This window comes from Andrena cerasifolii, chromosome 1 (assembly GCF_050908995.1).
Source record: "Andrena cerasifolii isolate SP2316 chromosome 1, iyAndCera1_principal, whole genome shotgun sequence".
Taxonomy (NCBI): domain Eukaryota; kingdom Metazoa; phylum Arthropoda; class Insecta; order Hymenoptera; family Andrenidae; genus Andrena; species Andrena cerasifolii.
Window position 1 is genome coordinate 28998664 of NC_135118.1, and position 22279 is coordinate 29020942.

The window sequence follows — 22279 nt, forward strand, 5'->3', positions numbered from 1 at the left end:
GCGAGCTGATGAGTGGCTGTTACATCGGAGACGCTCGGGGCTGCAAGAAAATGGGAAATAGAGATTTCTTCGCTGAACTGAGTTGGCGGAAGGGGAGGGACGGCGGATGCCATTGGTGGGATAACTTGAAACGGACTTTCCGCGAGCAATCTTCTGCTGTGTTAATTCGAAGAGTCGTATCTGGTCAAAAGGTGGCTCCGAGATAAATGACTTTTAGTATTTTGTGTTTTGTTATATAAAGCGGATTAGGTTAAATATTTAATTCGGGTAAAAAGGTATTTAAATATTTGTGACATATCCGTTAAAGCTGTTCGGGTACTCGAGTAAAGCGAGCCGGGCCTGGCGGCTTGAAAAATTTGGGTAGCCCGAATCGTTTCGGGTCGCTCGGATGAACTGGATACATAAGCACTATATATTGCACAAAAATACACCCTCCAAAAAATTATATACGCACACCAGATACGAGGAAAACATGAGTAGTGCTACGAAAAAGTAGTTAAAAATTATTTTAATAAATAAACTTCGAGATTATAAATTAATCAATACCCACTTGCAAACGGGTGTTTGGCCCGAAACAATACGGGCTACCCGGTTCTTCCGGGCGGCCCGAAACGATTCGGACTACCCGAATTTTTAAGCCGCCCGAAAAAATTCGAGCTACCCGGATTTTTCTGGCCGCCCCGATTTTACGGGTACCCGGCTCGGCTGGAAAACCGAGTCCCGGCTCGGTCCGAGTTTCAAGCCGCCCGAATGTTCGAGCACTCGGACAGCCCTAATGTCCGTAAAATATTTTATGAACTCCAAAGGAGATTTTGGGAGATACAAACGTAACGCATATAATAATAAGAAAAATACATAATGATCAGAAACGGGGACATGAGCAGCAATTGGGACATTCACCTTATGCTCTTCTCTTCTTTCCACGTGGTGCAAAAGCGACAAAAAATACGGAGCTCTCATTTTAAAAATCGCTTCTTTTCTACGTAATCACAAACCAAAATGCCACACGTGTTAATCAGCGTAGTAGAAAACTTTTCTCTTCCGAATTCTCAAGGATCCACTCCTTCTTAAAGTACAAGACCGTGGCTACGAGGACCACGCTCTTGTGGGACAGACTGCACATCGCAAAGCAATTATCAAGCGTCCACAAAAGCTTCCGCCCTCTGCCCTTCCTGTCACCCTACAAAAGAAGTTCAAACTTCCCCCACAAGCTCCACTAAACCCCAACTTCCTCCCCAACGAAATAAGTACACACAAAACCTTATTGCAATGATCCCCTCGGAGGTCCCCTTGATCTCGCCGTCCTCGGGAGGGAGGGATAACTGATTCCGCGCGTGCTCGAGCGTAGGCAGCGAGGCGCGCTCGCGTAAAGCACGTTCTCGCCTATTTCTGTGCCGGCGCGGGGACGAATCGCACGCGAGCGAGTGGGCCCACGGGCCGAGGCGATCGCCGACGAACGGGAAGCCGTACCGCACAATAAGGCGCGCGCTAATGAAACGCGACAGCCGGCGCAAAGTCACGTCCGATCTTATGGCGTTAAACGCCGGCAGACGAGTCGCGATGCAGGTTGTTCGACGCTGACAGTGCCGACTGACGTTCTGGACGGCTCCACGACCGGTTCCTCCGCGCGTTAGTGTCACAGGCTTGAAGGACACCTTTCGTTCGCCCGATGTTTCCATTCCCAGCCATTATTCGGGATACTTTTGCCCCGCCATTTGGGTCAACCTCTTGGATCCGCGGAGATGCGGGTTGCCGGAGGATGACAATCGTGACTGACAATTCGGCTCGTTTCTGGATAGCGGTTCCTGCATTTTACAAGCTGGAGTAGGTGCTGCATGGGTCGAGGATGATAACTTGACCTGGTTTCGCGGAGCATCCTTGTACACGTTGGCATACGAGGTGGGGTAATAAAGTTTCGGGAATAACTCAGACGTATACTATTACCGCCTTAGCTGTTTAGGTCGACTAGCGAAGGGTTCTGGTCAATTCTGGCTCCGAGAACGGGACTCGTAAATTAGCAAGGGTTTACTCTGGCAGGCGCCAGATAGTCTAGGACCCAAACATTGTAACTCGGGCGTCTGGACAGTGTTTGCAGGTGACGGAAAGTATAGACGGTCGTCCTGGGAGATTTTTTTACCTTCTTCTTGGGGACTGAACCGCAGAGCAAAGGTCACGCGTACATTAGGCGATCACCAATAAGCTGTTGATAATTGGGAGAAAGGAATAGGGCTCCACCCGCACAGAGACTGTAGGAGATGCTTTTGCTTGTGGCTAACATTTTCCGACGAGTCAATCGTATTCTAGAAAAGACCGTTCTATAAGACGCATCAAGCGTAAAGACGTTTATGTCTGTACTGTTATTATTTAATATGCTGTTATTTTGTTTTCCATACTTGTGCCTCTATTTATTTAACGCAACCTTCTCCACCGCCATTGATTTGCCGTTGGAGGCGTAGATCGCGAATTGACACAAGAAATTTCGTCTACGTACGTGAGTTACGCGAAATGTAAATTCACGGTCGAAACAGTCATGGTTTAGGGTCTGGAGAGGTTCGAGCGTCTTGGGCTGCTCTTCTTGACACGCAGCGAGGCATTTTATTGATTATAGTCAAATTTTCAGTTCTAGTCAAAACTTCAGATCAAGGAAATTAACCTACATCAATTAAATTACTAAATTTGAACACCCCCACTTTAGGGAATAAACTAAATTTTAGAAAGTATATAATTAATAATAATAGTTGCAGGAATAGGTTTCGTAAGCCCTATGCGTTCGAGAGCCGCGGAAAAAAGGACCTCTGGCGGTGGGACTCGAAACCCAAAATCTTCGGGTCCTCTGCGCTACTAGTCGCCTAACCAACTCCGCCAGAACTGTCCCCGCTGAGGTCTCTTATTCCAGATTTCCTCTTATAGGGGTTCCTGATCCCACATATACAAGATTCATTATGTAAAGTAAAGTGTGCCTTCGTCCCGCGACTCCCACGACCATGTCCAAACAAACCCAGCGATTCGCGGCGCAGCCGCGTCTAAACTGGGCACCTGAAGACTCTAGCCCAGTGAAACAACGCGAGGAATTAGCGGGTTATTAGCGAGGAACTCGAAGCATCGTTGATATAAATGGACGTGGGTGGGAACATCCGGTGGCGTATTGTCGCGTTCCATTATCACGTGGACGTTCATTGACGAGTTCATTACTCCGTTCGATGGGCGCCCGACCCTCGCGGTTCGCAAATAGCGGCGTCGCGAGTAAAAAAGTCAAGGAACCTCTGTGTAAAGCGTAAACGGTGTAGAACACATTGTGGCTACTAAACTTGACGGTGCTTGGAAACAGTTCGCGGTTTCACCGTCGTGAACTGAGACCAAGCAATTATTCCTACGTGATTATGACCGTGTAAATTAGCGCTTGTTTCTTTCAACCTAATCTGACTTAAAATGACACGCTTCGTAATTTAGAATGAAACGAGCGATTTTACTTTCGATGAAAGTAATATGGCAACTGGAGTTATTTAATATTTCAAATCTATCAAAAGGGTCCTCTTAATATTCCACGGATAAGATTTGAATTTAGACAGAGTTGGACACTCAGTAAATAGAAAATTATTTAAATAACGGACTAAATAAAAGTTACTTTAACTTCAGATTATTCGACGCACGATGAATAATTTTTTTACCTTATATTCGTTATTCGATATTTTTATTTAAATAATATTTTTGCCCACCTCGAGACTTAAGAAGCATCGCATATTACACATTCTTTGCCACAAGAATGTTAGATTCGACAGAAGTTGTCTGAGCCAGGATGTTGGCTAATCCTGAAGCAGAGGACTATCAATCAAGATCTAAAATAGACGGCGATAGAGCACTGTCCAAGAGGACTTTCATCTGCACCGAACCTAATAGCTCCCCACGAATTCGAACAATGAGAGGAATCCCTTTCAACATCCCGACTCGTTTCGCCGACGAATTAAAGGCAAAGACACTCGAAGAACGGTTCTCGTTCACCTACGCGAAGACGCTGGAACGGCACGTAGCCTCGAGACACGTGTTGCGTAACCGTGGCACCAGAGGAGACAAATACCATAAGTCAGTGTTGCGTTGCCGCAAACGCACCGCTAATGGCATGCCGCACGGGTGGGTGGTGAACGTTTTGGACGCGACATCTCTGGCCCGGCAAATCTGTCGGCGGCTCCAAAGGGCACCGGAAGACGAGCGTGGGAGGACGCGAAAAGAGATCGGTCCAGTCATGAAACTTTACAATCCGACGCGATTCACCTCCACGAATAAAAAAGAAAAGGAAGTTGGTCTTAAATAAATTTTAAATTCTTTAAACCTTATGTACACATTTTGGTACCCGGGTGCCTAACTCGTCATATTTTTGCTTATAACTCGAATAAAAATGGAAATTCCGACTTGAGCCTTCAGATCCCCATTATTTAACTCTTTCAAAAGCCAAAAACACACTGGTAAATTTTTTTCAAATTTTCTGAACCTAAACTAAACGACGTCGAAGTACATGTGCTTAGCGGACACACCCGGGTACCCACTAGATGAAAAATGATGTTTCGAATCCGGAATTAATTAATATCATCGATGAATATTTTATTGAGGTAACAGGGATTAATAAATAAACAATTACAATAATTTTCAATGTAAATTGAATAAATTTTTACAATCACCTAATGATTTGTACTGAGTTTGCATTAAAAATATTTTCAGCCCTTCAACTCGCCTCCGCGAAGTATTGCTAATTCAAAAGGGGAGGCCTTGAAAAAGTTAACATTCATTCTTAATTTTATATAAAATAACCACTGGAATCAGACTGTTTCCTTCCATCCTGAATCTAATTCCCTCGAACACGAAAGGAACCCCACCTACCAAGGTTCCCCACGCGCATCAAGGCATCAAAGTCTCGAATTGTCCGCGAGCTCTGAAAAATGCGAATGCTGCACTCTAAACGCGCAGCCTGTCTCTATTACCGTCTCGAGCGTCGTATTTATCATCGTCGAGCGATCCCAAGGCGATACGCCGGTTCAGACCGGTGTTTCACAACGACGGTCCGCGCTCGAAAGTGAATAAAGTCCGGCGACACGTAGCAAGAGCGTTTTCTCGAGCAGACAGTCGCGCACAATGCGTCCTCCGCGGAGCGTTACATCGGTCTCCTGGACGTCGAAGTTTTTCAGCGGCGAATGGAGCCAGCGCCGGAGCCTCTTCAATGGTCGCCGTGACGCGAAGTAGCCGCTTTACAACCGCGCGACGCCCACGCGCCGCTTCCGACAGAATTTCAAGTTCATCGGGGTCTTCGGTAAATCATGCCAGCGCGGCTGAATAAAGTTGTTCGCGACGGTTCGACCCGTAGGCGCCGCGATTTTTCCCGCGATCGCGAATCGGGAGTTCCGCGCGCCTGGACGAGACCGAGGGGCGATAAAGATGACGAGTATACGGGCTGGAGACTTCGATGCGCGCAGGGAAGGTGACAAGTTTGTTACCGCGAGCTGTTGCTGGGAATAGTAAGTGGAGCTTGAAGTGAATGTCTTCGTCTTCATTGTTTGAAGGACTCAGTGAGAAGATTCGAGGGGATTTGTTCTTGTTGAAAATAATAATAATAAAACGTATTTATTACGCTAAGAAAAAAGAAAATATAATGGACAAATATTAATTTGCAAATAAAGAAATGAGTGTTGAAATAAGCGAGGCTCAGGATAGTTGCTATTAGGATTGATTTGAGAGAGGAGGAGAGAGAATGACGAGAACTGAGGGGCGGTAAGTGCAGAAATACAGAGCATAGTGAGTTATACCCAAAAAAGAAAAATAAGGAAGATCTGTTCTTGGGAATGCGATATCGAAGTTCCTGCCTTGATTTGTAACAGTGCTTTCAATTAAGGAGACGCGTTCTTTCTATCCACAAGTAAGTAGCGCAGAGTATAAAAGAAACAAATGATTCATCAAGTCGAACATGATTGTCCTCGTAACAATAACCAGCCACCATTGTATCTACAGGCTGCTTATTGAATTAAACGATACTGAATAGAGCATGAAGCCGTTTCGTACTTATACAAATTCGGGCTCACGACCGTGTGCTTCAGCTTAGGTAATGCCTTTGCAGGTCCAAATGTATCGACAGATCGCGTAAAGCAATCAAAATAACGCTGAAGTGAATATGAACCTTGTCACGACAGGCATACAAATCCCAAAGCCGCAACAGTGATTAACAGGAGTGCCTCTACATTGACTACCTAAATGTAGAAAAAATCGTGTTGCTTCTATCCCCTTATATTTACCTATCGCCTACTTTCCATTAATCAAATCCACCCAATAAAGTAGCGTTCATAATTTATAAATCACCGCGTATATCCACCTCTAACAAGATCAAAGGCTACTCACCGAATCCCATCCGCACTTCCTCCTCATCATCGCTGTCGATATGCTTGATACCCGCCACCTCGAAGCTCCTCGCCGACTGCTCCATCCTCGTCTTCATCGAGGGCGGACAGTCGCAAGTGTCCTCCCCAGCCCCGCAGCTGCAATCGTCCCCGGCGCACCTGCAGCCGAGCAACGGGTCGTCCGTGTCTATATTCCTGCAGGCCGGGCACGGGAACGTAAGGTCGTCCAGCGAGACCCTTTCGATCTTCCTCTCGACAGAGACCAGCAGGTTGCCGATGAACGCGGGCAGTTCGTCGTCGTTGAGTTCGTCTATTGCACGAGCGCTCTGCAACCTGTCTTCCGCGCTGCTAGCGTTGCTCCCGGGCTTCTTCTGCTCGAGGACAGCCTCGTCCAGCCGAAGGGGCGTCTTCAGATCGTCGGGCACCAGGATCTTGCTCCTGGTCTCGCATCTGGTCGTCTCCTTCCACTTCTCCATGGTGGTGGACGAGACGACCTTGGCGCACCTCTTCACTCTGGCGCGACTCTCGTCGCTGGAAAGACTAGAAGAGTTGATCGAGCCGGCTCGCGACGGCGTTCCATCCCCGTCGAGCTCGATCTTCCACGTGTCCACGCTGGAGGCCGACCTGGACTTCATCACCACGTGCCCCGAGTCCTCGTCGTCGTCCACCTCGCGCCCCTCGCACGAGCTGTTGCACTCGAGCCTGTCGATGGACCGGGCCTCCTCCCGACGATGATCGACCGCGCAGCCGCTTTCGCGCGTCCTCGAGCGTGTCTCCTCGCGCGATCGGCGCCGGGGCCGGGCGATCTTCGCGGTGCTAGAGGATTGGGGCCCGACCAGGCTGCTGCCCGCCGCGCTCGAGCCCTCCTGCCCCTTTCGAGACACCTCCCGCCAATCCATGAACTCCTCCTCGCGGTCCCAGCCGAGGAACCCCGGGGCCCTCATCGACGTTGTTCTCCAAACTACTGCGATCTGCAGAGAAACGAGCGGGGTATTATGCTGGGGGCTGTTTTGCGAAAGCGAGGGGATGAAATCGCGGGATCTTTCATCGAGAATGCACGACTTCTTAATGTTAGAGATTTCAGTTGTGTTGGGTACTATTAAAATTATTGTGGTCCGTGCGTGTAGTGTCTTTAATATTGTGTGAAACTTTCATATTTCACTTAAGGGGTTAGGCCACCTTCGACGGAGCAAAATTGCAGTCATTTTGGGCATTTTTTTTTAGGAAGATAATGATATAAGCAGAAAATTTAATATAAAGCCTGTTATTGTACAACTCTCGCCGGAAAAAATCGTATTTTTTTCCTACAAAATGGCGGCGGTAGAGCCGTGATACGCAAGATCTTGAAGAGCGACGTTTTTTACGGTGTTCAATCTCACGGCTATACCGTTTGACCTAGAACAAAAAACCAAAAAGTTTTATTTTCTGCATGCCTAAAAGTAGAGAAGTACGTAGGGAAATCTAGAAACATTAATCCGTCTCGAAATGGTGACCATGGGGAGAAAAAGTGCACATTTTTTTTTATAAAAGTATCAATTGCAAAGAATATATTCAAGATATCGCAAAACCGCTACGTACTTCTCTAGATTTAGTCATGTAGAAAATAAAACTATTTGGTTTTTTGTTCGAGGTCAAACGGTATAGCCGTGAGATTGAACACCGTTGAAAACGTTGCTCCTCAAGATCTTGCGTATCACGGTTCTATCGTCGCCATTTTTGGGGAAACAAAATTATTTTTCCAGGCGAGAGTTGTACAATAACAGGCTTCATCTTAAATTTTCTATTTATTTCATTATCTTCCTAAAAAGAAAAATGCCGAAAATCACCCCATAAGCCAAGTGAAACGCAATACATCGAGTTTAATGACAAGTGTATGATTCCGTTTTAAAAATAATAACCTTCATATTCTCAAAGCGACCCACTTTTGAGAAAAAATTCCTCGCTATGCAAATCTCTTTCGTCGCCATATTTTTCTAAATTATCGACGTTCCTTAAATTCTCTACATTCGATACAACAAGTCATTACTGCTAGAGTCCAATTCAGAGCAGCTACAGCTTCGTTCTAGTAGACGCTTCTGATAGACGTAGCATTCGTTTTCAAAAACGTGAGCATTCTTAACGAATGACAGCTACTACTCGGAGATGTCCTCTGGAAGCTCATTGACTAGAGCCCGCGAATCAAAGCCCGCAAAAATAATGAAAAAAGCGACAAAGGAGCGTGACTCACCTCGACGGTATTCCGCTCGACGGTTTCACCAGCGGCCGCTTCGCCGCTCCCCGAGGTGGTTGCAACTGCAGCTGCGCTGCGTATGCAGAGGTAACATTCCCCGAGACGTAGTGCGGAGGCTTCGAGCTCTCCTAGCTGCAGGACGAGGCCACGTCTGCCTAACGTCAGAGGCCAGCCTTCCGGTACCACAGATTCGTTTCCCTGTAACAAAAGCAATTTCCGTTACACCGGCTCGTCCATGCATTTCGATCACGCGTCATCCATGACTTCCACCAGAAAAGTGGACAATAGAAAATAAAAAGGAGGTGGTTTATTTAAACATTTGACGTGCCGAGGATATTTTACAGTAGTTTCGTGATACCTATGCTGAGCAGCTCCCAACGTTTCCAAAAAACTTCATATTTCACCCTCAAGAAGTGCAATATTTTTATTGTCTACCTTAACCCTTTCGCTGCGGATTTCGATTTTAGTCAACGCATTAAGAAATGTATTATCTTCTCCTGTGGTACTCTACAATGTTCTCCGAACTATATAGTCGACTGTTTATTTTTTGGATTTCATTCTTGAGCCCCTCTGAGACAGTTCTATTAGCAATAAGTTGAAAATTAGAAACTTTTTGTATTCCTCTAAAATTAACACTGTTCAAGAATCGTTCAAAAATTTAAATAGGCAGCGAAAGGGATAAGTGGTTTGTATGAGTAAATACTATGGAGCATTCAGTGTTCTATAGCTCTAATCCTACCTACTGTACATAGAGTACATACTACTTAGTCAACGACCAGGGTCGATCTACGAAAGTTGCTTAAGTTCAAAATCATAATTTACCATAGTCGCCGCAAATGTTTAATTACTCCTGAAGTCTAAGACGACCGAACTTGCGAGCACGCAAGAGAACACCACCTGTGACCTCCCCCGACCGCCTCGCATCAATTCGAACCCTCCGCGTCCCTGAGGGGCGTTCAGACAGGGGACTGGACAATCGGGACGATTAATTAAAACCAAGCCGGAAGCTTCGCGGCTAATGAAATTCCTCTAAATAAGTTACACGCGAAAGGAAGGGTAATTGCTGCGGCCAAGCCCCTCAACGGAGGGAACGTTAATCACGCTGATTAGAGGGTAATCAACGTTACGCGGGTACGCCCAAAATTGAGGAGACGTGCCCTCGCGTGAGTGATGACGTATCTGCCATCGTCCCACGGTTTCTCCCGTTGCGAATGTGGCCAGAATTTAAACAGTCTCGAATTGCGTTAGACACCTCGCTTGAAGGGAACCGTGGCACGTCCAATGTTGATAGAGGCACATCAGCACCTCTCAGTTGAGTGGATACACCTTTGGACGCCGTTGTGTCATTATTTATAGTATGTTTCAGATTATGTCTCGTGTTTGAATTTGCCTTCGACGTTGGAGGTAAGTTTGAATTCTTTGGACACTTAGACACGTCGATCGCTTTGGGTGCAGCTTAGTTTCGGATTTTTATCATTGATAAGTTATAGGGTTAAGTATGTAGGACAGTGTTTCATGCTCAGTCAGGAGGTGGAAAAAAGGGTGGTCTTTGGAAATTTTTTACTCAAAAGCTATAACACATTTCTCAAAAAATCTTTTTTCCTTTTAAGGATTGCATCTAGTACCATGCATCGTAATTTTTTTATTTAAAAATATTTATCAATAACTAAGTTATTGTCCATCACTCGAAGGTACTCTAAAAAAAAAGGTTTCTGCGGTGACCACTGCTGCTCGAAAGTCGATCGTCTGAAATAAAAAATTCAAAAGAATTTACTTATTATATTATATTATCTAGTATCTGAACGAAGGATTTTTCGAAATATTGATTTAGGAAAAAATGGCTGATGTTTAAAGTAAAAGTTTCAATTTTTATCATAAATCATGCCTGATTTTCGTCAATTAAAAGAAAACTAAGCATCGGATAAAAAAATCCTTCGTTCAAATACTAGATAATATAATATAATAAGTAAATTCTTTTGAATTTTTTATTTCAGATGATCGACTTTCGAGCAGCAGTGACCTGTCACCGCAGAAGCCTTTTTTTTTAGAGGTACCTTTGAGTGATGGACAATAACTTTGTTATTGATAAATATTTTTAAATAAAAAAATTACGATGCACGGTACTAGATGCAATCCTTAAAAGGAAAAAAGATTTTTTGAGAAAAGTGTTATAGGTTTTGAGTAAAAAATTTCCAAAGACCACCCTTTTTTCGACCTCCTGACTGAGCATGACCCTTTAAGACGAGTCGAGTGGTACTGTTCTTTTTAGTAAACAGTGATCTGTCCACAGTAACACCAAACAATACGTATCGAACCAAGAATCTTCTCAATCAATTACAAAAATAAAAGTGTACCTAGCCACACAGTGGTCACTGTGGTCCAAACTTCTTTGAGAAACATAACGCAATCTTTTTCATAACGAAAAAGGTACTTAATCCTCGACGTATATTTCCTGTTTATGTGCAATCTCCCTCTAGCTACGCGCAATTTCTTCCATTTCGCGGTTTATAGGAATCTCGTGGCTGTTGGAAGGAAAAGATTGCCAAGAACGAGCAGAATCTTAGCTCCATGCATCAGATTCCGTGGCTCTTCGTCAGAAGCCCTGAAAGGACACGGTGGCTGCGCGGCAATGCGCCGGGTACTCCCAGCACCTCGTGTTTCGCCCACGTGCGTCGATGCGCGGGCCAACGTGTAAGCAATTAGACGCTGCAGCGCGCGAATAAAAGCGAGCGGTAGAATGCTCACACCTCTGCTGCATACCAGCCGCTGGAAATTAAACGAGACGAACACTCTGCGCAGGCACGCCACTTTTTACGGCCCCCTCCTATCCGCAGGAATTTCGTGAGGCTTCCTTCGGAGGGACTTGAAGAGACACATCATGAAACCACGTTAGTCGTGTGTCGAGGGAAAGAAAATTGGCCATTTGGGGGATTGCTGGATTAGATCTGAAAATTAATCTTCTCTGTACAGGACTATGCGTCAATATGGGATTATTATTTTTTTTTGGGAAAAAAAATTATCAATGGCATGGTGTGCAATTCACACGTAATCGGGTTAATTTATTTTAATGTCCCCAGTAGGCTCATCAGACAAACTATTTAGACCGCCTCTCTATACTTCCAGGTTTGGTCACGCTGACCCCTTTCACAGGATATCTAACCTGGCCAACTTGTTCAGGACTGAGATTGATCTCTTCCAGGGATCACTTCCTGCGTTTAAAGCCAGCGTTTACAGAGCGACTTCAACGAACGTTATATAGGACCTGCGTCGCGTTTTGTACTTTATATTTTTATATTTTGTTGCGTTTTTGCTTTAGTTTGTATTGTTTCTTCTGTTCTGGTTCTGGTAATTTTGTTGTCTCTACTCTGCGTCTCTTACATCAGCTTCTTTTTTATTTATTTATTCACGGGACAAGCCCATTAAGAACAAGAATACTTATAGTAAAAGATAATCACAGTAAGTTACAGAATAATAAAATAAAATAAAATAAAAAATGAGGAAAGAAGCGCTAGTCATGAAGATAGATTTCCAGGTAGGTACATGGGGAATAAACTACGAATTCAAGAAATGCCTTCCGCAATAAGGACTCTTCGAGCACTAGTCCTGAAGCTAGAAAGAGTACCGACAAAGAAATCAATACCCTCGTAAAGCTGATTAGCGATGCCGCAGATTCTGTGGAAGGGGTCGGTTCTTTTATAAATGGATATGGGCCCGTTCATGTGAAAATTAATAAATAAATAAATAAATAAACTCGAACCTCGATAACTCAAAGATTGTTCGCTTCCCTTGAGATTCGAGTTATCGAGGTTCGACTCTACAATATAAAAGCCTTTCCTTGACCCCAAACAATTTTGGAATCCGGCCCCTCAAAAGTTCACACTGGCCCGGAATTTAGGATCGACTGCACGGGACACTTTTACCCCAATGAACGAGATTTGAGAAGATTCGACGCTTAAAGCTATATTTTTATTATCCAAACACGTTTATTAACTCATCCTCTCCATTTTACAGAATAAAAACCAGATCCAACTTCCCTACGCACCGCGCGAGTCACTTAAGAATTCATTACCTGAATTAATTCTCCATGACGCTGCTATCAACTTGTCAACGTCCATTACATCTGCTATCTATTCAGATCGCAAAGTTCCACAGTTGGGGCGATAAATAACGAGAATAATATCGTTACCAGACCACGGGCAAAAATCTCACAGCGAACGACACTCGGAAGCCGGTGCAGGCCGTGGACGGTCGAATTCCATCGTTTTCGATAGCGATCGCGAAAAAGTGTTTCTCACGCGTGGCGATCGGCGAGTGTCCACCCCTTCGAGCGATCATATCACGCGGGGGAGAGGGAGGGAGGTTTGCGCAATCGGCGCGGGAATGCGGCTTAATTAAGCGGAGTAAGTGTGCGCTCGCGTGTGTGCGTGCGTCGCGTGGCACGTGTTGCGGTTTCTTTGCGTGTTTGCCGGGCACAGTAGCGCAGGAACGCTGGGCAGCAGGAACTGGCCCAGATTCCGGGACTCCGTGTTACGAGTGCGAAAGGGAGGTAACGAGAGAAAGACCGCCGAACGAAATGAATGAACAATGCAGCCCTGTTGGGGGTACATTGCGACCATTCTTCTCCGCGGCGAATAAAGTCGCGTGGCTGCGAGACCTGACCACCCGGATCGAGCCGACTGCGGTGCAATTCGCTGGAAAAAAAGTTGACGGGAATCGGACGTCATCGTGAATAACGGATTTCTTTCGTAGTTACATAATTACACGGGGTGTTCCAATGTTGACAATGATGATGTACGAAAAGGGTAAGTACGGGGAAAGTTCATCAGTAGAATTCCCTTATCACGTGGTGAATTAGAAATTCAATTCGATTTCACATTTAACAGGACTATGAACCCTTCGTTGACACTCTGGGTGTGATCCACCCAGCCATAAGCTGATTTTGACGCTCTGTACCTTCTATGTGCAAGATATATACCTTTTCTCCAAAGACGACTTGCAAACTATTTTTTCTCCGAAAATATTATGTCTGAACAACAACTCTGTAGATTTGTAGCTTTTAATACTGAAATTTGTAAAAGTTACAATTTTCTGAAGATTTTCTTCGTTTTTCCTCGACATATGGTAATCTAGAATTCTTTTACAAAAACTGTGATAAAATTTAAAATAAAAAACTAGTGGAATACATTCTAGACACCTCGAAATTGACCCATGATATTTTTCATTAAAATTGGATTCTTTATGTGAGTACGTCAGTCGTTCAAAAATTGCTCTGGACAAGGGCCAACCAGGTGTGTCAAAGTTGATCGAAAAAAGAGGTGCGTCAACGAAGGGTTAAAAAGACACTGACCAATCAACCGCAGCTAAGGGAAGGGAGGTCCCTTGACTGGAAGTGCCCTCATCACGCTATACAAAGGACTCTAATGATGGGTCCTACGACATCGTATCCGCCTATGGAACCCAATTCTGGTTGCTGATACAGTGTCAATAAAAAAAAACCGTCACATTTATCACTACTATAAATAATATCAGTCGAAACATCGCAATCTTATAACAAAACTTGAAATAAGTTCACAATTACAATTCAACTAACCTACACGTGGCTCCACGCGAACAGACCATAGAGATAAAATATTTAAAAAAAATTATTACTAAATTAATAATTCTGTATAATACTAATATCTCAAGCCACACTAACCCTACCCTCCAAATAAATCGGGGACCCACGAAAACCCTTTCTCCATCAGACTCCACCACGTCGACCTGAAAACCAACGGCATGCGAACCGATTGCAAGCACACGTGAGCAAACGCAGCCAGATAAAGCTGACAGCAGCCTGTACAGTCTCTCATTCGTTGCCGCTGCTCGCAGGGGGAGTAATATCGTACAATTTCATCGGATAGGGAACGCCGTGGCGCAGCGCGGACGGCTGGCGTTCAGCAATCAGCGTGGACGTGCGACAACGGGGACCGGAATCGGCGCGTTGACAAGAGGCTGGACGTTTATGATGGACGCGATAAGGAACGAGGCCCCGTGGCCTGTCACCGCGTGTCTCATTAGCGGTAAACGCTCCGCGAGAGATGTATCTACCCGCCGAAACTAACCGGCTTTCACTGCCCCGCGTGATTTACCGATGCAGCGCCCTTCAATTTACGTTCGCGCTTACACCTCGTGTTTTCGCCCGGCCGCGAACAAACTCACGGCGGATACACTTTAGAGATAGGAAGCGTGTAAATCAACCCGTTCACCGGTTCCGCCGCGCCGGATCGTTAAGGAGCCCGCTGCTCGCTATTCGCCGGGAGTTCCACGGGAAGTGTTGGCCGCGGGGACGGGCCCCATAAAGTATCGTGGAAAGTATCGTTCACCTTGCTTCGACGCGCATCCAGCTGAATCGCGACGTTATGAATAATATAACGCGGCGCCGCGAATGCTCCACTGGGGAGTAGACACTGCAGACGGGCTTTTATGACTCGCTCGCTCGCTGTTGGCACGGAGTCGTTGGACTGTTAACTGTTTTGTCGCGGCACGGTATGGGAGGTTGCTTCGGTTGTTTCGCTTCCGGCTGACCGATTGTTGGATCTAACAGTGACTCGGAACTTTGCGGCTTTTGTGTTACTGAGAGATGGAAGGGCGGTTTCGAATTCTTTTGGGAAGAATTTTGCCGCGAGGCAGGGGAAAGAAGTAGAGGCGTAGGGAATTCGAAATTTTTTATGTTTAAGGGTAGTTTCGAATTCTTTTGGGAAGAATTTTGCTGCGAGGCAGGGGAAAGAAGTGAAGGAGTAGGGAATTGGAAATTTGTTACATTTAAGGGTAGTTTCGATTTTTTTTCGGAAGAATTTTGGTGTGAGGCAGGGGAAAGAAGTGGAGGCGTAGGGAATTCGAAATTTTTTATGTTTAAGGGTAGTTTCGAATTCTTTTGGGAAGAATTTTGCCGCGAGGCAGGGGAAAGAAGTGGAGGCGTAGGGAATTGGAAATTTTTTATGTTTAAGGGTAGTTTCGAATTCTTCTGGGAAGAATTTTGCCGCGAGGCAGGGGAAAGAAGTGGAGGCGTAGGGAATTCGACATTTTTTATGTTTATGGGTAGAATCGCGAAAATTCCCGAAATCAGCGATTCTCGACCTTATTCTGCGATCTTTCAACGTTTGTAGCTCGGAGCAACGTTAACCGATTTTGATGAAATTTTAGGCACGTATACAACTTACTGCAATCTACAAACGGTTTTTTTTAATTTTCATTACAAGCTCACAAAAAATAGTTTAAAAATCGACCTTTACTATTCTTTTCGCTATTCCAACCAAATACATTTTTTTTCAAAACAACGAAACGCGTCAGTTAGCAAACTAATCCCTCTAGTTTCTCAAAAAAACTCAAGTTGTTTGCATCAATTCTAAAAAAGTTATGCGATTTTAAAAAGTGTCCGAATATTAATGCGAGCCACTGTATATATTAAGGCGATGGTAACTTCGCATGTACCACCACAAGTAAATAATTACAAAAATTCTCCTTCTTCAAAATTCACTCTACATTCCCCTCCCCGTCCTCCTGCGCTCGCAATCCCCGTTGACCGATCGCCTTAATCGTCCAGGCAACACTCGAATCTGGAGCGACGCATGTAAGCGCGCAGAACAAAACGTCGAGGAGCCACATTTGCAAATAGAAGCGTTGTCAGAGAGTATCGGTTCGATCGGTCGAAAGAATTCGTAATAAACGATCAAACGCGAAAGAAGGTCTCTTGTACCGGATGCCGTCAAAGTGACAGACGCGTGTACCCAACTGACGAGGCCTCGTTAATCCTAGGTTCCTACTACTCGCGCGTGCACCGTGAAACGCGGCACACAAGCGACTTCTAGCCGCGTTACACGCGCACCATCGTGCCGCGAAGGCGCTCGACATCCAAGTGCGTCCAGCACCGGCTCGATCCAAGTCCGGCAAGATCGATTTCGATCTCGTCGCGGACGAAAAATACTCGCCGCGGTCTTGTTCCCAGCCGTGTATGCTCTGCGAGATCAAATTAATCGGCATGACATCGTCGCTTCTCCGGCGTCTTTCACTCGTGGGGGGAACAAGTGTAGAGATCCTTGGAGAGAAAAATTTATCTGGGGTAGTAAGGGTCGGTAGAGTTACTGTACGCTCAAAAATATATTTGGAATTATACTTGGTCTTTAAATTACGTAAAGGTAATTTTTTGTTGATTTCTTACCCACTCCCTTTTCGGGGACAATCGTAACGGCGCACAGTGTTTCGAATATACTACATGCTAGCGGGACAAAATTATTTTCTCGCGGTGTTGGGTTTACATGGGGTTCGAATTGTTAGAAACAAACCTGATTCGTATCACAGTTTATTTTTTCGCTAAAAATATCAATAAAATGAAAATATAACTAGTTCAATAAAGGAAAAAGAACAAAACGGCAGTATTGTACTTTAACTATAATTATCAGTTATGACATTACGTTTATTCCTGTAATTTCTGAGATTTCTGTGGAATTTTAAACAAATTTCGAGCCACAGTTGACTCACCTAACGTAAAGTGGCAATTAAAACAGTGTTTTACTATATGTTCCACGTCGTTCCACGCAACAAGGGTTGAACGCGCGGAAAGTAGAGACTCTATAATGTAATGTAATGTAATTAACAAGAAATTAATAGTTGTAAGGCACACTTATAGTTATAGTTAATCTATAATACGTATAGAGTCTGAAAAATAACAACTGTGCTATCCCTCCTGCCGAGCGCTGTACTCGAAAACAATTCACAAAATATAGTTTTGCAAATTTCTGCAGATTGGTCATGTGATTAAAAAAAACTAGAAAGTCTCTACTTTCCGCACATTCAACCCTTGTAGCGTGGAACGACGTGGAACGTATAGCAAAATACTGTTTTAATAGCCATTTTATATTAGGTGAGTCAACTGTGGCTCGATTTTTTTTTTAAATTCCATAGAAAACTTAGAATTTACCTTTTTAACTACATATCACTTAAGGCTTAATCTGGGCTCAAATGATAGACCACGAAACATAGTATCTTAAGGCACAATTTTCATTTTTATATCTATAAAAGATAATTCTAGGCTGGGCCAAATGTAAAAAGTGTTACTTTTGTCCCCGCTCTCCCCTACAAGGATCCATCAGATTTTATATTCCAACCACCTACTCCACCTTCCTTACGTAATATTTTCTTCATTGCTTTTTACAATTATTAAAATTCTTTTAAAGGTTCATATAATTCATTTAACTCGGTTTCGAGTGTGCCATGAAACATCGTTTTTTTAAACTACTCATACTGAAAATTAGGTTAAAAAATATTATGTAAGATGCTACCCGACTCCCTCCCCCCTCTGTAAGAAAACGTAAGAAATTAGCAGCCCTCTGTCTCCCAAAAATCTTTACGTAATTTATGAACAACCCCTAAGAAGAACTACCACTTATTCCTTCTCTACTCTGAGCTGCCTCGAAAACTTTCCGCAAACAAAAACCAAGAACTGAAAGTACAAGTATACCAATCTTCATCGATCAATCCACCTATCACCTAATCCTTAACTCTCTCATTTCCCAATTTCCTAGCGTCACATCCACCCCATAACGCAACTCACACCAACACCGCCAACTCCCAGAATCACACCGTCGCCCAAAACCTTTCAACTCCTCCGCCCCCCAACGAAAGAGCGTCCCGTGGATCGGCTTGAAACGCGATTTGGATCCGGCGTTGTGGCAAATGGCAAGAGGAGAAAGCAAGACTAGCCTGCGCGCAGAAAAGCAGCTAGGACGCGGCTGTTTTACGGGCCCGCGGTAACGCGCCGCGAAGAGAGGCGTTGCACAGGCCCCGCTCCCCTTCTAGCAACGCGGCTGACCGTACGCCAGCGAGAGCAGCACGGCTCGTTTAAAATGCAAATTAGGCCTTAGGCCGTCTTCTAACGCGAGCCGCCCCGGCGTTGGCGTAGAGCTGCTCGTTCGGTCGTTCTTCGCGACACGCGCAGCCCCTTTGCGGCCTTTCAAATGACTCCACAATGGGTCTCCATTTGCGGCCGCGCAACCGGAACCGTATTTGGCGCGGGAGGCCGCGCGTATTTGTCTTTCCGCTCGACGACGCCACTGTGTACACCGTTCCGCGATAGCACCGCCGTCCAGCCGCTAATCCCGCGTCGGGATGCTTGCTAGGGACTTTCCGGGCACCTGGATTTTCCAGCTAATCCTCGTTACCGGGAACGATAGCGAGGAACACGGTCGAAGGCTTCGCTTGGTTCGCGTAAGGTTACCTTGGAAATGCTACTCGTGCAGCACAGATTTGTCCCGTGGGAGAAGGCACTCAAGAAAATGTGAAGGGTAAGGGAGGGAAACGAGAAATGTCCATTTTTCGTGATTTTACGATTTATAGCATATCTTGTTGGTGGCAACTGGAACCACAGAACTGTCGAGTGGCTTTCCTTTGTTTTGATAATCTGATAATCTCGGTAATCTGGAATCCGAGGCACGGGGAATATAATCAATTACTTGAAAGGGTTCAGGACAGGTTCATGCGGTTTGCAGCTCGGGTGTTAGGGAGTCCGATGACTCATCTAAGAAATAATCAGTCTGAAACGAAATAGATTAAAAGATACCAGATTAAATCAAATCTTGTTGCTAAAGAAGCAATAAAACCATTATTAGTCGACATTATTAATACGAGGTTGATTATTGTATAAGCAATATATACAGCTTGCAGTGTGTACATATTACGAATGTTCATATGTAGGGAATGACAGAAATAAAATGAACTAAAATAGAAACCGTTTTCTAATAACTGGCACAAAATTCATAAAACAAAATAAATTTATTGCTTATATATATATATATATATATATATATATATATATATATAATATTTATTTATATATATATAATATATTTATTTATATATTTTTATATATTTTATCATGACTACGGTCCCATCCAGAGTTCGGTAGGACTTTCCTCCTTATCGAACCGCAGGACGATTGCCGATTTATCTTTTATATATAAGATCGTCAACGACTTAATTGATTGTCCGGATTTAGTGGGGCTAGTTCGGTACAATGCTCCGACCAGAAACCTGCGGAGGCGACCCCTTTTCGCTTCCAGGTTGCCGTTGTATAATTATTGGGCGGTAGACCCACTGAATAGAGCCATGTTGCGTGCGAACGAATTCCTAGAAAACTGTCACCTATTCGCATGTTCATTAAACGCAATGCATGCACACTTATGGAACCGTCTTCCGTAGGTTTATTGTAAGAACTGTCGGATTTAAGTCATTGTAATCTCTATTTTGTAATTCTATGGGGTTTTTCCCGTTTATAAATAATAATAATAATAATAATAGAAGCGGAAATGTGTTATTTTGTTTCAGTATGCTGTCCTGTTCAAACTTGAAAAAATATTAAAATAATGTAAAACAATTATTATTTTATTGCTTACTTTTTTCTGATGCCTAAGTAGGGTATAAGAATGCAGATAAATTCATTCAACCTTGTTTCTTTCCTGATGGAGTAAGGGCCTGATGAATCTTATTTTTCTCGATAAAGTTGTGTTGTGACATTCCGTGTTTCTCCCCCTTACCCTTCATATTAGGGCGGTGGAAAATTAAAAGTAAAAATGCGTAACATATTTTCTTAATCAAATGATTTTCCTTGGTTAGCTAGTACCTTTTGCCATTTTTCTGTTAAAAGTACAAATAGATGCAAGACTTTTCACATTCACGCTTGCGTCACGATACTATTCTTGCTCTGGAGCTTCAAGCACAGAGTCCCCCATGGAAATCAATTTTGCGAGAGATATTGCGTAGGCTCGTGGGAGAAATGCTCAAAGAACCTACAAGAATTCTTCAACCCGTAAATTTTCCTCCCGGCCGATTAATCATCAGTTAACCTTTCGCTCCCCAGGAATTATTCAACCAGTGGCGGCTACTAATCGCGACAGAGATCTGCTCCTTCAAAATACCCACTAAATCGCTGTTCACGTTTTAAACGCGTCGGGGACGATCAACCATTACCTTTCTTCAGCAAGAATGAGCGTTTTACGAGGAACTTAACGGAAGTTAACGGAATTGTCTGCCACGAAGTTTGCGGAAGAAAAGTCTATTTACCATTTCCCAGCTGGTCTGTCTAGACGTTGCCAAGAGTTTACGAAGTTAACGGCAGCTGTAGAGGCATTGAATTATGTATTCTCGCCGTTTACTTTTCAGCTCACCCTGGGGTATTAACCGTTTTCAGTGGTTTCTCTTTCATTTGCGCCATCCCGCTCGCCGGAGAATTATGAGAATTAATATCCAAGTCGCTGAAAACATTCGATCGCCACTTTCTCTTTTATCATTCTCGCTTAATTAGTCCGGTAATACGCGCGACACGATGGGAGAAACGCCTGAGCACGCGAGGGCCTCATTAAGCGCATCGTTTTCTGTTTTTGCCCTTCTTTCGTGGATCAAGTGCGCGCTCGGATGTGGGAAAGTGGATTTGAGAAACTGAGCTGAGTTCGGCAATGAAACGTGGTTGCCTATGCTTTCGTTGCTGAAGAATATCCTTTGAACGCTTACCGAATCTTGAGAACAGCATTGTACAGTGAAATTCGGAAGATGGCTTCGAGGAATCAAACAGTCTCTTCCAGAAATCACTTGGAAATCCTTGATATTTCAGACGTTAATTTTTAGTAGTGAAAAATCGAACTTCCCTTAATAATTTGAGAAAAAATTACTTCGAAGTCCTTGATACTTCGGAAGTGGACTTTTAACAGTGAAAAATTGAACTCCCCCTAATATTTTGAAAAAAAAAAATCATTTGAAAGTCCCTTTTATACTTTAGAAGTAAAGTTTTAACTCTGAAAAACTAAACTTCCCTTAGCATTTTGAGAAAAAAACACTTCAAAGTCCTTAATACTACACAAGTGGAATTTTAACAGTGAAAAATTGAACTTCCCTTAATATTTCGAGTAGAAAATTACTTGACAGCCCTTGATACTTCAGAAGTGAACTTCGAGCAGTGAAAAATTGAATTTTCCTTAATATTTGGTGGAAACTAATTACTTAAAAGTTCTTGATACATCAGAAGTGTACTCTTAACAGTGAGAAATTGAACTCCTTTCAATATTTTGAGAATTATAAACCGTTTTACCAATTCTTACTCAAAGTAACATAACGTTAATATCCTGACTAGGATAGTCTCGGGTCAGTATCACGATTTTCAACTGAACGAGGCAGAGGGCAGGCTTCAGAGACGTCTTAGGGAGAGTGAAATCCTGAGTTGTCGCGTGGACATCGTACACCTGCATCACGATCGCCATGGCCGTTGCGTAACACCAGTAAGTGGAGTTTTAAATAATGCTCGACGATTATTCGCAATTAGTGTCAATGCGAGGTCTCTTTGTAGGCTAGCGGCGAACACTTTGAACGTGGTTATTACCCCTTGCGCAAACCTTCCATGAAGGAATCGTCGAAAATGCTCGTGCGCGTATATAGTGCACTGGGATTGAGACGTAACTTTAAGAATTCGTATAGAAATGTAATTGGTTTCGTAACTTGAAGTCTTGATGGGTTGTATTCACTGTCCAATAAACGACATCGTTGCTTGTGTGCAAAGATACTCCAATAGGATGGTAAAGAAAGATTAACAGGGGTATGGTGCATTTTCAAGATGAAGGGGATCCCCGCCCTGAAGCCACTAACAAAAGAC

At 44.0% G+C, this 22279-nt stretch overlaps 1 protein-coding gene across 4 annotated transcripts in view; it reads right to left on the bottom strand.

The window, feature by feature from the left end:
- Positions 1 to 22279, bottom strand: part of LOC143374237 (puratrophin-1) — a 464976-nt gene that overhangs the window by 187321 nt on the left and 255376 nt on the right. For all 4 annotated transcript variants that reach the window (XM_076822217.1, XM_076822208.1, XM_076822226.1 and 1 more), the window contains 2 exons: positions 8605 to 8805; positions 6379 to 7348 (listed from right to left, as the gene is read on the bottom strand). In XM_076822217.1, coding sequence (XP_076678332.1) covers positions 6379 to 7348; positions 8605 to 8805 — 1171 coding nt within the window. The remainder of the gene's footprint in view (positions 1 to 6378; positions 7349 to 8604; positions 8806 to 22279) is intronic.